General features: G+C 43.6%; 1 protein-coding gene across 1 annotated transcript; it reads right to left on the bottom strand.

The window, feature by feature from the left end:
- Nucleotides 1–607: 607 nt before the first annotated feature.
- Nucleotides 608–14412, bottom strand: TMEM263 (transmembrane protein 263). The gene is made up of 5 exons (XM_084306594.1): nucleotides 14346–14412; nucleotides 12022–12086; nucleotides 10861–10979; nucleotides 7097–7166; nucleotides 608–3306 (listed from the first exon to the last, which is right to left on the bottom strand). The coding sequence occupies exons 4-5, from the start codon at nucleotides 7158–7160 to the stop codon at nucleotides 3020–3022; spliced, it is 351 nt and encodes a 116-aa protein (XP_084162720.1). The 5' UTR covers nucleotides 7161–7166; nucleotides 10861–10979; nucleotides 12022–12086; nucleotides 14346–14412; the 3' UTR covers nucleotides 608–3019.
- Nucleotides 14413–14642: the final 230 nt, after the last annotated feature.

Genomic DNA, 14642 nt, shown 5'->3' with positions numbered 1-14642 from the left:
TATATATATATAATATATATAATTTTATATATTTTGTATTTTATAAATAAAATACATTTTCTTAGAGACTACTAGAGCACTGAGATCCTCTTCCTAATCTCTTGTTGTTACAGTGAATATGTTTATACCACTCAATATTTGCACATAGAAGCCCACAGCCCAGCCTTTTGCTATAGAATGAGCAGTCAGGCATACAAGCAGTCTTCATAAATGTTTCCCCTTTTGAAATGGGGGGCCAGGAAAGTAAGTTTTTAATTTTTTTTTAATTATTATTTTAAAATAAGGTTCCACATTCCATTCTACTTCCTGTCATCTTAAAAGTGGGTCTCCCCAACCCTTAGTTCCCAAGAGAAAACCAACAAACAACCAAGCAGTGAAGAGGATTTTGCGTTGTGTCTGTGCAGACACCACAGAAACCTCACAGCAACGTGAGGTTTTTGCCAAGAGCTGCTCAGTGTTTTTTAGATCCGGGTTCCCTAGGCCATGATACAGCATGGAGAGTCACACCTAAGCCTTTACTCATCTGCCTTTCTCCACAAAGTAACTAAGGAAGCTTTCAAAAAGTCTGAAACAGCAACAATTTAATGTTTCACAAGTGCCAGGACAGAATCAGAACAAGTTCTTTAGGAGGTGATTTTCATAAGCAAGTGGGAAATACGCAGAATATAGGACAAAGCTCTTTTCCAAAACTCAAAGCATGTGCCACGTTAAAGCATTTCACTTACAAGATTCAGAAGTACTAACTACAGGATATGCTAAGAACAAAACATAATGAAGTGCTGGCAGCTTTTTACAGCTCTAACATTGCTCATCTCAGACCATGCTCATTTTGCAGCAACTTTCATAGCATAAAAGTTAAAGAATGCCATAAAAAAAAAAAAGGGGGGGTACGACCAGTTCAACATTTGTGTCCTCGGAAAATGACTGGGAAGGGTTTGGTAGAGTGTCACAAATCCCACTGTGGTCCCAAACAGCTGGCTCACGGAGCTCACTGGTAGCACTCAGGGGTACGTCTGCATCAGAAACCGGGGGGAGCAGACCACATTAAATCCCTTGCTGCAGCTCGACTGCTTCTTGTGGCCAAGCCAACTTGTTTCTGTAGCTAACTGGGATCTTTAAACCAAACCGCGTGCTGCACTGCTAGCTTTTGAGTACAAAAATAGTTAAACATTGTATTTATTGCATAGACTTACCTCAACACATGCTTCCAGCAGATTGGAGCTAAGCAGCTGGTGCAACTAACAACAGGAACAGAGAATTCTACCTGCTGGGTTTGCTGTCCCCACCTCCCCACGTCATTATGTGTGGTAATACCATGCCACCAACATAACCAGCAATCAATGACACCAAATAAAGTTGTTCCAGACTGCAGTTGAAGTACCAATGGCTCAGAGAGACTGGGCTGCTACTGTACCATAATTTACAGTTTACTTTCAACACCCATAAACATAGGAGCGAGTTTTAGACACGTGATGTATTTTGATTTTCTTTTAATTTCTAAGAAGTCTCCCTATATATCCTTCTTGTACAGCCATAGCCACTGAAAAAGTAAGCTTTTACATGCTTTGAAGTGTTTGTTTTTTTTTTTTTTGTAGGAACACGAGTTTAAGAAAATACTGCATACACAATGTTCACAGCCTTCTATTACGGGCTTCCAAAGAAGTTACTTATTTGCAAAGTCAGCACGTGGGGAAAAAAAAAACAACAAAACAAAAAACAAAAATCACCAACAGCTTCTACTTTAAGGCAACCTCAAGCTGTGTCTTCGGAGTGCATTTTGCCTCACATACTGCAGAGGACCTACAGATGTTCTCGTTTGAGGTGTGTCAAAGTTTGGAGTCTGTCAATATACAGTTTACTTGGATGATATATATAAGGGTTTTTTTAAGGCCTCATGTGCCTGTTTTTGGTTTCTTTTTAAATAAAAGTATTGCATTTCCTCAAAATCAAAATGCAAAGTGTGAGATAAAGATGTAGTGAAAAATTCTTGCATTTGTTTAAACGGAGCAAGGAACTAACCTGGCACACCACGGAGCTGAAACAGTTTCGCTAGTTCTTCAGTGGTTCCCAGCTACACCAAGTAATTGCTTTCAAGTTACAGAGTTGTGCTAGATGACCACAAACACCTGCCCAGTTTCCATGAAGCCCTCATTTTTTCTAGTGTCTCTAAGAAGTTGATCAGAAGCAAGTTTGCACTTGCAGGAAATGGATGCATATCATTAAGTACACCTGAGATTTTGCGATCTTGTATTCAGTAAAAACTGACTAAAAGTTTCAGATACTAGGAGTCAGAGTCTCTAAAGCTTGTTCTGTGAACTGTACAGAAACAACAGGACACAGCTTACACAGCTTCACCTAGTAAAGAGACTTTTTTTTTTTTTTCGAATAAGGCATTAAGTTAGTTTTTATGATCCCTTCTACCATGTTACAAACTTTGTCACCTCCTATCTCCCACTCGTTTCCAATTTCTGCACACCTCCAGTTCTGTTTGCTGCCAGTTCGCTCTGGCAGAACGCATTGATAGTTTCCAGGCTTCCTACAGACACAGTTTTGTAACTATTTAGGCACATCCAATAATGCCATTACACAGCTCAAGGATCCTTAGCAGGAGGATGTGGATGCCACTGAGGACAGTAAACGGCACCTCATCAAACAGATGGTCCGGCAGACGTCACCAAGGTAAGTTTCTATGTTCACATTTTAGTCCAAAACTGCAAGACTTACAGTAAGTGAATATTCAAATATGTATAATCCCTTCAGATACACGTACTCACTTCTATAGTTACCAAGTGTTAACATTTCACCAGATACAAAGCTTGAATCTAGGCTCTAACAAATCTTCAGACACTGTGCTACCCAAGCTGCTTCTGTCCTTGTCAGATGAAATTAAGTTACTTGCACAGCTCTGTAGAAGATGGAGTGTCTAAGACGCATGGCTTCTCATGGTCCAAATCTCAGCAGATTTTAACGCTGCCGATGTAATATTCTGCAGAATCAAGTATGTCTCTCAGTTTTGGCTTTAGTCAGACTTATCCTTTTTCTTTCCCGTTAAAGGCACTTTACTTGCAACAGCAGATCCTACAGCAGTAACACCTCCAGCCACGGCAGAAACGCTCCCTTTGACTAGCCCTACTCCCATCGAAGGCACAGACGTGACCGCTGTTTTGGTAATTTCCAAGCTCTTCCCTCCAATCCAAGCAACGCCCCCAATCGTGGCACCAACAGCTCCCTTCGTGACACTGAAGATGCCACCAGTCACACGGGAAAGCATGCCCGGCTGCTGCTGCGGGTGGTCCTTCAGCGCACCTGGGGGAGGAAACAACATCGAGTCAATCACAGCGCCGTGATGAAAGCATTTTCAGAGGAGTTATTCATGAAAAAAAAAAAAAAAAAGAGCTGTTCTTTGAAAAGAGCTCACCTTGAGAGAAAGCTGTTTCTTTCCTTACTAATGACTGTTTTGAAAAAGTATTTACAAGGGCTGTATGCAGAGGGCACAAGGGAGGCAAAGAAGGTTACGAACAGAAGAGCCATCAGGAGTCAAAAGAAGTATGAGGACAAAATTGATGCAAAGCCCTCACAGTTTCATTTCCTTTCTTCAACATCTACACAAACCTAATTTTCTTCCTAAAAGGTGTTTTCGGTGGTTCAGAGAGGAAAGGTGAAAAAAGAAGTCAACCAGCCAAGTAACTTCTAATGAGCTCATTACATGCAAAAAATTGTCCCCAATAGCAGTATTGATGGGCTCCCAACAGAAATCCCAACATGACACGCAAAAACAAAACTCAAGCCATAGGATTTCTGCATGTTGTTGACCGTCTGAATCTGTTTTTCCTTTTTAATGTTACATTTAACCTGTATTTTGCATGGTTCTTTGCTGCATGCCATAAAGTTATTCATATTCCATCTTTGCAGTAAAATTTCTTAGCTTCAAACTAACAGAAAATATTAGAGTAATAGGAAGTCTCCCAGAACTAGCCATTTAGTCCTCTAGTTCAGTAAAGTCGCCCATGTTTTTAACTGTAGGCCTCAAAATCCTGAAGATGCACACACCTAAAATGTGCTAGGACTGTAACCCCACATGCCACTACTGCATAAACTCCAACTAATCTTGAAAGCAACAGGGCTTCTGAAGCTGTTTGTTTTGCACGAGCAGTATGTTAACACAAGCACAAAAATCTATCACCTACTATACCCATAAACCAGCTTAGCCCTGGCACATGTTTGTCTGCAAAGTATTTTTGGTGCAAACCTTGAGAAATCTCCAGTCTTTGCAACCATGTTGGATAGGTAAGCACATCTCAGCTCCTGCCTTGTTAATTCCTCACCAATCCCACATACTATCTTAAAACAAGTTTCAGAGAAACAATGTCAAGAGACAGCTAGTTAACAAGAACGTTAAAAGTCACTGAATTCATTGTAATTTCTATCTGCCTGGAGGTAATCGATGGGATTTAGTGGATATGTTTCCCTTTCTTAAGGAAAAACAGCAGGGGGAACCAAGAAAAGAGCAAGTGGAACTACAGTGAGCAGAGCTAAGGTCCAAATGAGAGAGCTTTTTAAATATCACCAAAAAAAAGTCATAAAAGAGCAACAGTGCCACTCAAGGAAGCAAAGATACTAAAAATGCTTCCATCTTATGCTAGTCTCTCTTACTTAAGAAGTCTGTACGGATAACAAAAAGGGTTCTGGAAACTAGGAAAATGACAGCCTTTTACTTAAAGCCAGGCAATAAATAGCCTTGCTGGTTCATTCCACACCTGTAGCCCTCAGCCTGAACATCTCCAGCACAAATGCACTGCCAACACAAGCAAGTAGAGATTGGAATTAACATTTACATACAAAAAATATTTAAAAACTTTTTTTTTTTTAATTGTTGGTCTATTTCTGTTCTAGAATATACACTCCTGGTCTTCACGTTCCTTATCAGTACGAAAAAGCTAAAGACAGCATGTTGCTAGATCTAGGGAGAAAATGACACAAATTCCTTGTTCAGGGGTTGGCTCTGCCACAGTACCTTGAAACCAGCTTCCCACTGAAAAAGACTGACAGCAAACCACAGTTTGAGCACAGACCACAAAAGTAAAGAAAGTAAAACATGAGAAAAGCATTACTCATAGAAAGTAAGAGCAGAAAAGCTTCTATATACTCGTTTCCTTAAAGTCTTTGGGCACCAAGCTGGTCGAGCATCATTTGGACAAGCTGGAAATACTTCTATCTTTACAAAAAAAAAAAAAAAAAAAAAAAAGGCAAACCAAAACAGCAAATTGGTGTTGGAATGGAACCTTTCCTCTAAGAATTTTCTTTGGAGCCAGTTCAGAGCCAATCTTCTTGCCAGCATCGCTCTGGTAGCCTTCCAGCCACAACTGGCCATCTTTTTGCAATGCTGTAAGCATATCACATGTGACAGCCTCCTATGACATCTAAAATAGGGATGCTCTAGGGTATTCCAATATTTTACTAACTCATAGGGCTTGAAGACTGCCCATGAAGCAGAAGCAAAAGGCAAAGAAAGCTCTCAGTGATGGTGTTTCCATTAAGATGAGTTGTATTTCATTCCACTCCTCCTCCTAATTATGGCAGCCTTCTCCATCTGTTTAAACTACATACCCAAATTGATTATTTTCATATTGAAATAAGAAACTGTGCAGAAAAAAACAAGTCTTAGTTACTCACAAATTTTAAACAAAACCCTGCACTGGTGAGTGATGACAGAGCCCTGCTGTTACGTTCTGAATCTGGACAAACTACTCAATATTCTAGAAAGATTAAAAAAAAAAATAAATCCCTTCACCATCTTCCTGATGGAAGAATCGGTCATGATTTACCAACCAGGCCACTGTTAAAATTGTATGTGCGAGGTTTAATGTGTTAAAAACACAACTCAATCTTTAAGGGGGAAGAAAAAAAGGGAAAAAAAAACACTATGAACTTAGACTAAAAATGTTAACACATACTAGGGCACAGGTTCCAACCTGGCATTTGTTTTCAGAAATGCTTCTAGGATCCTGACAACCCCTTAAGCACTTAAAAAGAATAATTTTCTTCTAACAACATTACCCTGTAACAAGTTCATGTATAGTAGGGCTTAAGAACCACTGTGCTACCAAGAACTATTTCTCCCTTTCCTCTCATCTCCTTGTACTTGCGCTTCCCATCTAATAGTCGTTAAGAAAATAGCAAGCTATTCCACTTGAACCCAGCCAGCTGCAGCGAGTGGACAATACTGTTGTTCAAGTGAAGTAAATTGTTCTGTTAAATGACACATAAAAGCTGGAGAAAGAATACCCTGCAAACAGAGCTTTAAATTACCATTATAAATGGAAGAGTAATGAAACGAGAGGAATCAGGACTTGCTGACCTCTACACCCGATACATTTGGTCTTAAAGTACGAGAAGACAAAATCCAGACAACTTCTGTGCCAAGACCAGTTTTTGATCTAGTATGCTCCCAGCCACGCTATGCAAACAGCATTCCTCACAGCGCAGCTGGTCCGCAGCCTGGATGGGAATATTGCTCATTCACAACTTCGTTTCCTCTTCAGATCTAATAACTGATGTAAAATTCATTTGGTTCATGGGACCAAGATGCCGCTGCATTAACAAAGTCAAGCGTTCCTTTGTTTTCACGGAAACACGAGATTAAGTCAACAGTTAGAACCACAATTAACTTTATTATGGAAAAAAACTCTGCAGAAGTAGCAGCAAGCACATCTTGTTTCAAAGTCACAAGTACTGTGAACTCAGCAAGGCACCCAAGAGTGAAGCTGGGCTCTTTTCATCTCACATATGGGCAGCAGAAACAAACGCTCAGCAGATCAGTTCACATCTCTTGAAACTTATCTGCAAATTACAGTATCTGCCCACCTTCTCTGTAATTTATCAATAGAATTATTAATTAAATTGTATTCAGTGGCTTTCTATCAGGATAATGCAGAAGGGAACAAGAACTGCAGGCCCATCCTATCCCAGGGCTGGGTTATTTACCGTTACTTCGAAGTTAGATAGTTTAGGTTGCAGGGTGTTGTTTTCTTTCAAATAATTGCACTTTAGGTGAATTTCTGTAAACTTCCTTGGTATTATGGAAACTAGTACATACCTTCTGGCGGTTCATCATGAAGGTAGGATGGGACTTCCTGTTGATTTTTGTCCTTTTGATTCATTATTGCCTAAAAGATAAATTCACATTATTCTGTACATCTCTTCTGCCAAAGCAATAATGTAACCCCTGAATCTAAAATTCACATAGTTCAAGAATAAGAACTTATTTTTAATTACTAGAAGCTAGCATCTGTTGCCTAATTACTGCACTTTTTATCATCAAATTGTGCTGTTGCACAATTCTACCAGACTCAATAGCTGAGGAGTCGATGCCCCTATCGGGCCAGCAGGCCTGGAGGGAGCGGTCACCCTATGCTAAGCACATCTCAAACCTAAGAAGTGATCAGGAGAAAACAGCATGAAAACAAAACGGCCACCGCCATGCGATAGCCTATGCTTATGCACTACAAAATAAAAGGTTAGTGATCCTACTGGCGAACGCTAGAAAAACAACAGCATGCCTCTAAGATCTGTTCAGACCTAGAAAGCAGTAGCTTAGAGAAACAAGTCCTTGCAGGAGAATTTGAATAAATGCCAGAAAAAAAAGAGTTGAAGTAAATGCAATAAAAGCATGCTAGTTATCTTGTAACGGTACTGCCTACACAACGCAGCGATAGCAGCGGAACTGGAGTATTTCAGCCATGCACAAACTTTCCAATGAAAACATTTCAGAAACAGGTAGGTTTTTATTATTGTTATTTACTGAAAAAACACCAAAAGCTGTTTCCTAGAGCAGTTCTAGCGCAGCAGTCCCCAAAGGGAAGGGGAAGCACATGAGAAAGCTCAAATCAGCAGCGCTGCTCACTGCATTTCCCTCTCCTGTGGGGAAGAAAGCAATGCCTGGTGCAGGACCTCCCCCACCAATGCATGCCTCAGCCCCAAGACCTACCTCCTCCCCAACCCTCAGTTCCCTCCTCAGCAGGTACTGAGGTTAGGAAAAGGGGAAAGAAAAAAAGAAGCTGCGTTGTGCCACTCAGCATCCTTCCATTTTCCTGCCTCACCACTGACTTTCTCATTTCCCTTCTCCCTGACCAAGCACAAGGCCTTTATATATAAGGCCTTTATAATTGAGCACAAGGCTCAATTTCTTCCTGGACTCACTGACCACCACAAGAAGAATTCCAGCCCCTCCTGCCATGCCCAGACCTCTCCGCAGTTCAGGTGGGTGAGAAGAAAGCAGGGGCTGAGATCTGGAAGAGGGAAGAGGAGGCAGAAGCAGAACTCAAGGGTAGGAAGACTCACCTGGGAAACAGCAGCTAAAGCCCTCACAATGTAATTACAAAGTCAAAACATCACAGTAAGAACCGGCACCCACACGCTGAGTGATAGATCTTTGGATGAGAAGAAAGCCGAAATTGAATATTAAAGAGTCCTCGCAACCAGCACTAAGGGCATCAGTTCATGACTCTACATATCTCTAGATACACAAGAAGCTGAACAGGAAAGCAAGCAAGAACATCTACCGCCAACATGGCTAATTTTATGGCAAGGCCAAACACCTTTCAAAAGCCCGAAATGCAAACGTGGAAGCTGAGAAACAGGGAAGTGCTTAACAGCACATCATTATGGAAGACTAAATACACGAAGGCTAAGAGGCAATTGGAAAATGTAGCAGTTATATAATTCCTTGTTAAAAAAATTAAGAGCCTGACAGATCCTAGGGAGAAACAGAGGCGGTCCAGGGCTCTGTGAAAGGACCAGATTCGGTGCCAAGTGATTCTTTTGCATTCATTCTCATTATTATTGCGAGCTGGGACATATACGAGGATTTCGTCTTCACTGAGATGAGACAAATGGATGTTTTTGTATCTCAAAACAAACATAGCAAGCACTGTAAGAAACATAAGGCAGACACTGCAAGAAACTGACAGGCCTGACATTTCAATCGGAACTTCTGTGCACAACTAAGTAACTGTGCTGCTACTCAGCAGGTGGTCATTTTGATCATTAAGATGATTATGGCATTAGGAAGGAGATTTTAATTTGCTGCATTAGGAAAAATCCTTAAAAAAAAAAAAAAAAAAAAAGAAAAGAAAGATTACAACCTACCATGCCTTACTTCAAACACAGGAAAAGTGACAAAAATGATTGTAAAGACTCAAGGGAGACCCAAACGAATTAGGACAGAGAATAATTAGTCGTTACGAAGAACAACCTCGACAATGCATTTAAATCCCCTATACCTAGCCCGCATGCAGCTCCCAAAATAACCCCAGCTGAAATTCATTGCTTGAACTCCCCAAAGGTTCTGTCAAGAATTCTTCCTAAGAGCTTCAGAAAAAAAATAATTTCATAGGCACAGATAAGATACTGGGACTATAAACAAGTTTAGAGGACAGATGGAAATTAGTTTTGAATATGGCAAAATGGTAGGAAGTGTTCCAAGACTCCGTGTAAGGCTTCGTATGTGCCACCACTAGGGAAGTGCTGGACACAACAGCACTGACAGTAGATACGGCCCCAATGAAGTATCAAGGATCTATTGTGCCAGGCATCGTATCCAAGTATTTAATAAAGACAAGCCCTGCCCAATGGGAAGAACTAGAGTAAATCTGGCAAACAGATAACCTGGGGAAAAGACTGCTTCGCAGCTCCCTGAAATCCAGGTTAGGCGACTGTCTGATTTACGTGCAGCTCCTAGCAAAGATAGATGAGTAAAGCAGCGTGTTGGCAGGAGACCTTCACAGCAGAGCTTCTGGTTTATTGGCAAAGTATTAGAGAAGAAAAAAAAAAAAAAGTGAAAAATTGCAGTACACACAAAAACAATGACACATTCCCTCCCCTTGCTACCTTCCCCAAAAGGTCAAGGTTATGGAAATTCTGAGCACAAGCTACTTTTTAAAAGGTACACCAGATTTTTACCCAATGTATCACTCACCTTCTAACTATCTAATGCAATTACAACTCCTTTTAAACCACAGAAATACTTAACTCTCCTAAAACTATATGGACTATGGTGTTCTACGGTAACTGCTGTTTTAAGACCCCAGAAGTCAGCAGAGAACTTCACTGGTCTGAACAAAGCAGCTAAGGAAAAACAAGGCACTCTTGATGGGACTGATTTCATCCTAGAAAGAAGAGAGCCGAGAGGCATCTGGTGACCAGAAAGTCAAAAGCTTTTATGTGATGCATGGTTCTGTGGGTGCCTGGAAGCACTCCAGTGATGCTGCAAGAGGTGTACCTAATGAACTCGTGAGGAGTTTCACGGCTGTCCTACTGCCCCAGCGTAAAGGAAAACAGAATCAAATCACTGTCAGAAAAGGCGTACAGCTTGACCCAAAACAGAACTTGGCACGGAGGAGAGCTCACAAAGCACAATCACAAGTCCTTTTGTTTTTCTATAGCTCTTCAGTGAAACGCAGAACCAAGACCTACCTCCAACAAAGGGCTCAAGCATGAAATTTTAAAATATCTAGGTTACAGTTTGCGTACATTGTTGTATCTAGTTTTGTGTGTCAGGAGACTTAAGAGCCTCCGAAATGTGACCCAAAATCCTGTGTGCTAAACAGTGTGTAGCTTATCTGGTGAGCAGGAAATTCTGAGCACAGGACCATGTCCCAAACCTGGCTCCTGTTCAGAGATTTAACATATTTCTATTGAATGGAGGTCAAGGATAAGGAATAACTTTGTGGTGGCAAAAGACTTCATGTAATCTTCAGAAGTAGAGGGCACGAATATATTTTTTTCATTAAAAAATTGAGTTAGCAAACAGTTTCTGGTTTTCTATCTTTTACATAACATCATCCTAGTGAAAGCACTCACCTACAATTCAACACCCCCTTGGTCTAATAAGATCCAGGCTCGTATGTCCCACCTTGCAAGGAGTCCTCTGTCACCAGACTGCCGTGTATCCCCAGGGAGGTTCCTTCTCACTCTCCCTGCTGAAGGTGTGTCCCCACAAAAAAAAGAAAAAATTCATGAGACACAGAAGAGATTAAAACTCTCAGCCAACACCTAAGGCACTAATCTGGAGGCGCAAGGATAAGGTTTTGTGGGTAGAATTAGGTCATTCATACACGGCATTGATTAAAGCACCCTGGGAACTTAGATCAGAAGCTACAGATTCAAAGTTCCCTGTACGCTGAATCATGCAGAGACACAGAATACAACAGCAAAATTAGCAGTATTGCAAGCACATGCAACAAGGCAAAGCTGAACTTCAGAATTTTTTTGATACATTTTTCAGAACTTTCTTCAAATTTTGCTACGACTGGTAAAAAGAAAAAAAAAAAATAGGACAGGGGAGATGCAATCAAAATAGATCTCTCTGGTATTTTCATCCTGTGATCTCAGATTGAATGTCTCCTGTCACCGGGACAAAAGACTCACGCTTCATTTCACACACACTCAGTGATCACACAGAATCAGGGAGTTAGATCTCCTTGAGTTCTGGCAGAACTCATATGGACGATCAGGCAGCACACATCTGGCCTACCAGCGGCACTTTCCAGTCTCCTTTGTCATTTGTGCAGGTAAGTAAATAAGCTTTGTGTTTTCTTAGTGAAGCAGTAGAAATAAACGCAGGTCTTAAGGGAGATTTTGAACAAGAAGATGTATAAACTACATTCTGCTTCTTTCCCTCCACGCTCATGAATGTACTATTCATTCAAGAGGTAAGGGATCATTTATCATGTTTTAATACACTGAAATATGTATCAACCTTCGTAGCAGAAGAACTGGAACTCACTTTTTCAATTGGTTTTGAAGAAAAAAAACCCTATTTCCATACTGTCAGAATATGAAATATCTGTAAGTTTTAGACTTTTACATGGCCATAAAGGAAGAAGTGGTTTAGAAGAGAATTTTAATTTGAGAGCTGACGCTGTTCGTGGGCCCTGAATGAAAGCTCTACGAAGTTCCGGAGGTGAAGTTAGAGCCACACATACATTCACATCCAAGCTGTTAAAAACAAAAATTTCTCACCAAATATATTCCTTTGTGAAGGAGACGCCTGGTCAGCTTCTACCCCAAAGACACTCTGCATCCACCTGCAAGAACGGGAGTAGATTGATGACATTTCACGTAACAGTGCTACTGCCACGATCCTGCCACGTGTATACAGCGGGAACCACACACCCACAGCCCCGCAGCAGGGAGAAGCAGACTCAGCACGGCTTTAAGAAGCCAGAACCGTATGCGATTTATCTCACCAACACATTGGTTTTCCTTCTGCGTTCCTGAGCAACAGAGATGATTCTGCTTAATCCGTGAGCTATCACGAGGATTACTACACCGTGTGGCAACTGGGCGATGTCAGGACGCAACCTCTCCTTAACGAGCCCGCGGTTCTTGGACAGCGACTGGTATAAAACGTTAGCCTCCAGCTAAGCAGCGGGCTCCAACCGCTACGGACGCGCGTGCAGCTTCCCCAACTTCAGATGATGCTCGTGCTGCCTCTCTGAACTCCCGCACAAAAAGCCCTACTGTTTCAGCTCAGCAAACCCGGCCCGAGCAGCAGCCAGTGAGAGCTGGCTTGTTTCAACGCCACCACTCAGATATTTGTGGGCAGCAACGAAACTACCCAAGGATGAGGCCAATTCCGCTTGGCAGCACCGCGCCAGCGCTGGATCTACCCCCCTGGCACAAGTTCACGTCAGCTACCTCGTCTTTGTCCACCGCGGAACAAGCAGCCTCCTTCTGCCCATCAACTTGGGCGGTCAGAGGGCTGAGCTACAGAGCTGGAAGGAAACACACCAGCCCTCGCCACGCGTGCAGCTCCCTGTCTCCCTTTCACCGGCTGCAGTAGACTTAAAAGCAAGCCTGATGTATCCCCCACACATGAAGAAACTTGTTCGAGGGATGATACTTTAAGAAACGCATTTTGGACAGAGTAACCGTGTTCTGCTCTCCGAATTAAACAGGGAAATAAGCACAAAGCCACAAAGGTGATCCCACCCGTGACTGCTCTTCAAGCTGCACAACTGATCCCTGGACTACTTGCCTGCTTGCTTTACGCCCTGCAGGAGTGCTTGTAACATGTCACGAGCCAGAGGGCTAAGTGCTGTTAGCTCTCTCAGACGCAACCCTCAGAGCACAGCCTTCGTGGAAATGTGTTTTTCAGCTATTTCATGCAAAGGAGGCACTTGACTGAGTTTCTGAAAGAAGAAAGTTGATGCTAACAGCACTGGAGTAAAAAAAAAAAAAAAACAAAAAAACAAAAAACACACAAATCCAGGCTTGTAGAAAGTGTGTAGTTAAAACCCAAGAACGTAGCTGACATTTCAACAAGCCTTCTGTTTAAAAGCCAAGTTTCAAAACTCAGCTCTGGATACAAAGCAAGAGGGGCTTGAAACTGAGCACGCCGATTTCAAAGGAGCGAGACACAGTTTTCAGGGAAAAACGAGGGCAAGTTCATCAGAAGTTTCTAGGTGTGAACCAAGAAAAAAAAAAAAGACCAATATACAAACCCCCACACAATTAAAGCCAAAAAAAAGGAGGCATCACTGGTGGAAATGAAACCACACCACCTTTACTCTGCCCAGGACGCTACAGCAAGGCAGGGGAGCAGCTCCAGAGAGGGCACGGCCCAGCAGTGGCTGCCCCACAAACGTCCCTGCTCCTCGGGGGGCTTAAACACCCCACAAGCCCTGCGCCCGGCCCTAGGAGATGGGGTCGGACACTGTCCCACAGCCAGCAACACAGCAGCCGCTGAAACTTCTCGCTAATGAAGAATAATGAGCGTTTTCCCCCAGGGTTTCTCGTCTGCCTGCTGGAAACGTGACATCGCGACCCGCTCGCTGCCAGGCGAGGGACCACCCTTTGGGGTTGATCTCTGGGCGCTGGCGGGGCAACACCAGCACTACCCAAACACCGCTCCAGAGAGCTAAATAAATAAATAAATAAATAAATAAATAAATAAATAAAAGTCCAGGCAGGATTTACTGAGCCGATGTGCACACACACAGGGCTCAGACTCACTTTGGACTCGTATTTTCAGGCCGCACCACGTAAACGCCCGGGGGCTGGGTGAAGGCAGCCGCGCCTGGCGGCCCTAAAAACAACCCAAAAAGCAACCCCAAACCCTACAAACCCAACCACCTCCCCCCCGTTTCTCTCCACCACCCCACACCGGGCGGTCCCCAACCACCACCACCAGCAGCCCCCGAGGACCGGGACACACTGAAGGGGGACACGGGGGGCAGCCGGCTGCGGGCAGCCCCGGCTCCCCTCGACCCTGACGTGGCCACCGAGGCCTCCCCACACCCCCACAGCCCCGCTACCCCCAGCTCCGTCCCTCGCTCACCCACCCCCGGGCCCGGCTCCGCCGCTGCCTTTCCCCCGGCGCCGTTCCCCGCTGTCGACGTGGCGCCCGCCCCGGCGGCAGCCGCAGACCCCGCCCCAGCGCCCGGCGCGGCCCCTCGGCGGCCGGGGGGCCGCGCAGGCGCCTCCGGTAGCGATCCCGGCACTGCTCGGTGCTGCCCGGTTTCCCCCCGGTTCCCCCCCGGTTTAAGCACCCCCCTGTCGGAGGGTCCGGGCTCTTTGAAGCGGCCCCGGGACCGCCGAGGCGCGGGGAGGTCGCCCCCGGTGCGCCGCGGGGCGCGCGG

The sequence above is a fragment of the Netta rufina genome (genome assembly GCF_964035555.1).
Source record: "Netta rufina genome assembly, chromosome: 1".
Lineage (NCBI taxonomy): Eukaryota > Metazoa > Chordata > Aves > Anseriformes > Anatidae > Netta > Netta rufina.
The sequence above is the reverse complement of the archived record's forward strand: the minus strand, read 5'-3'. Positions and strand labels throughout refer to the sequence as shown.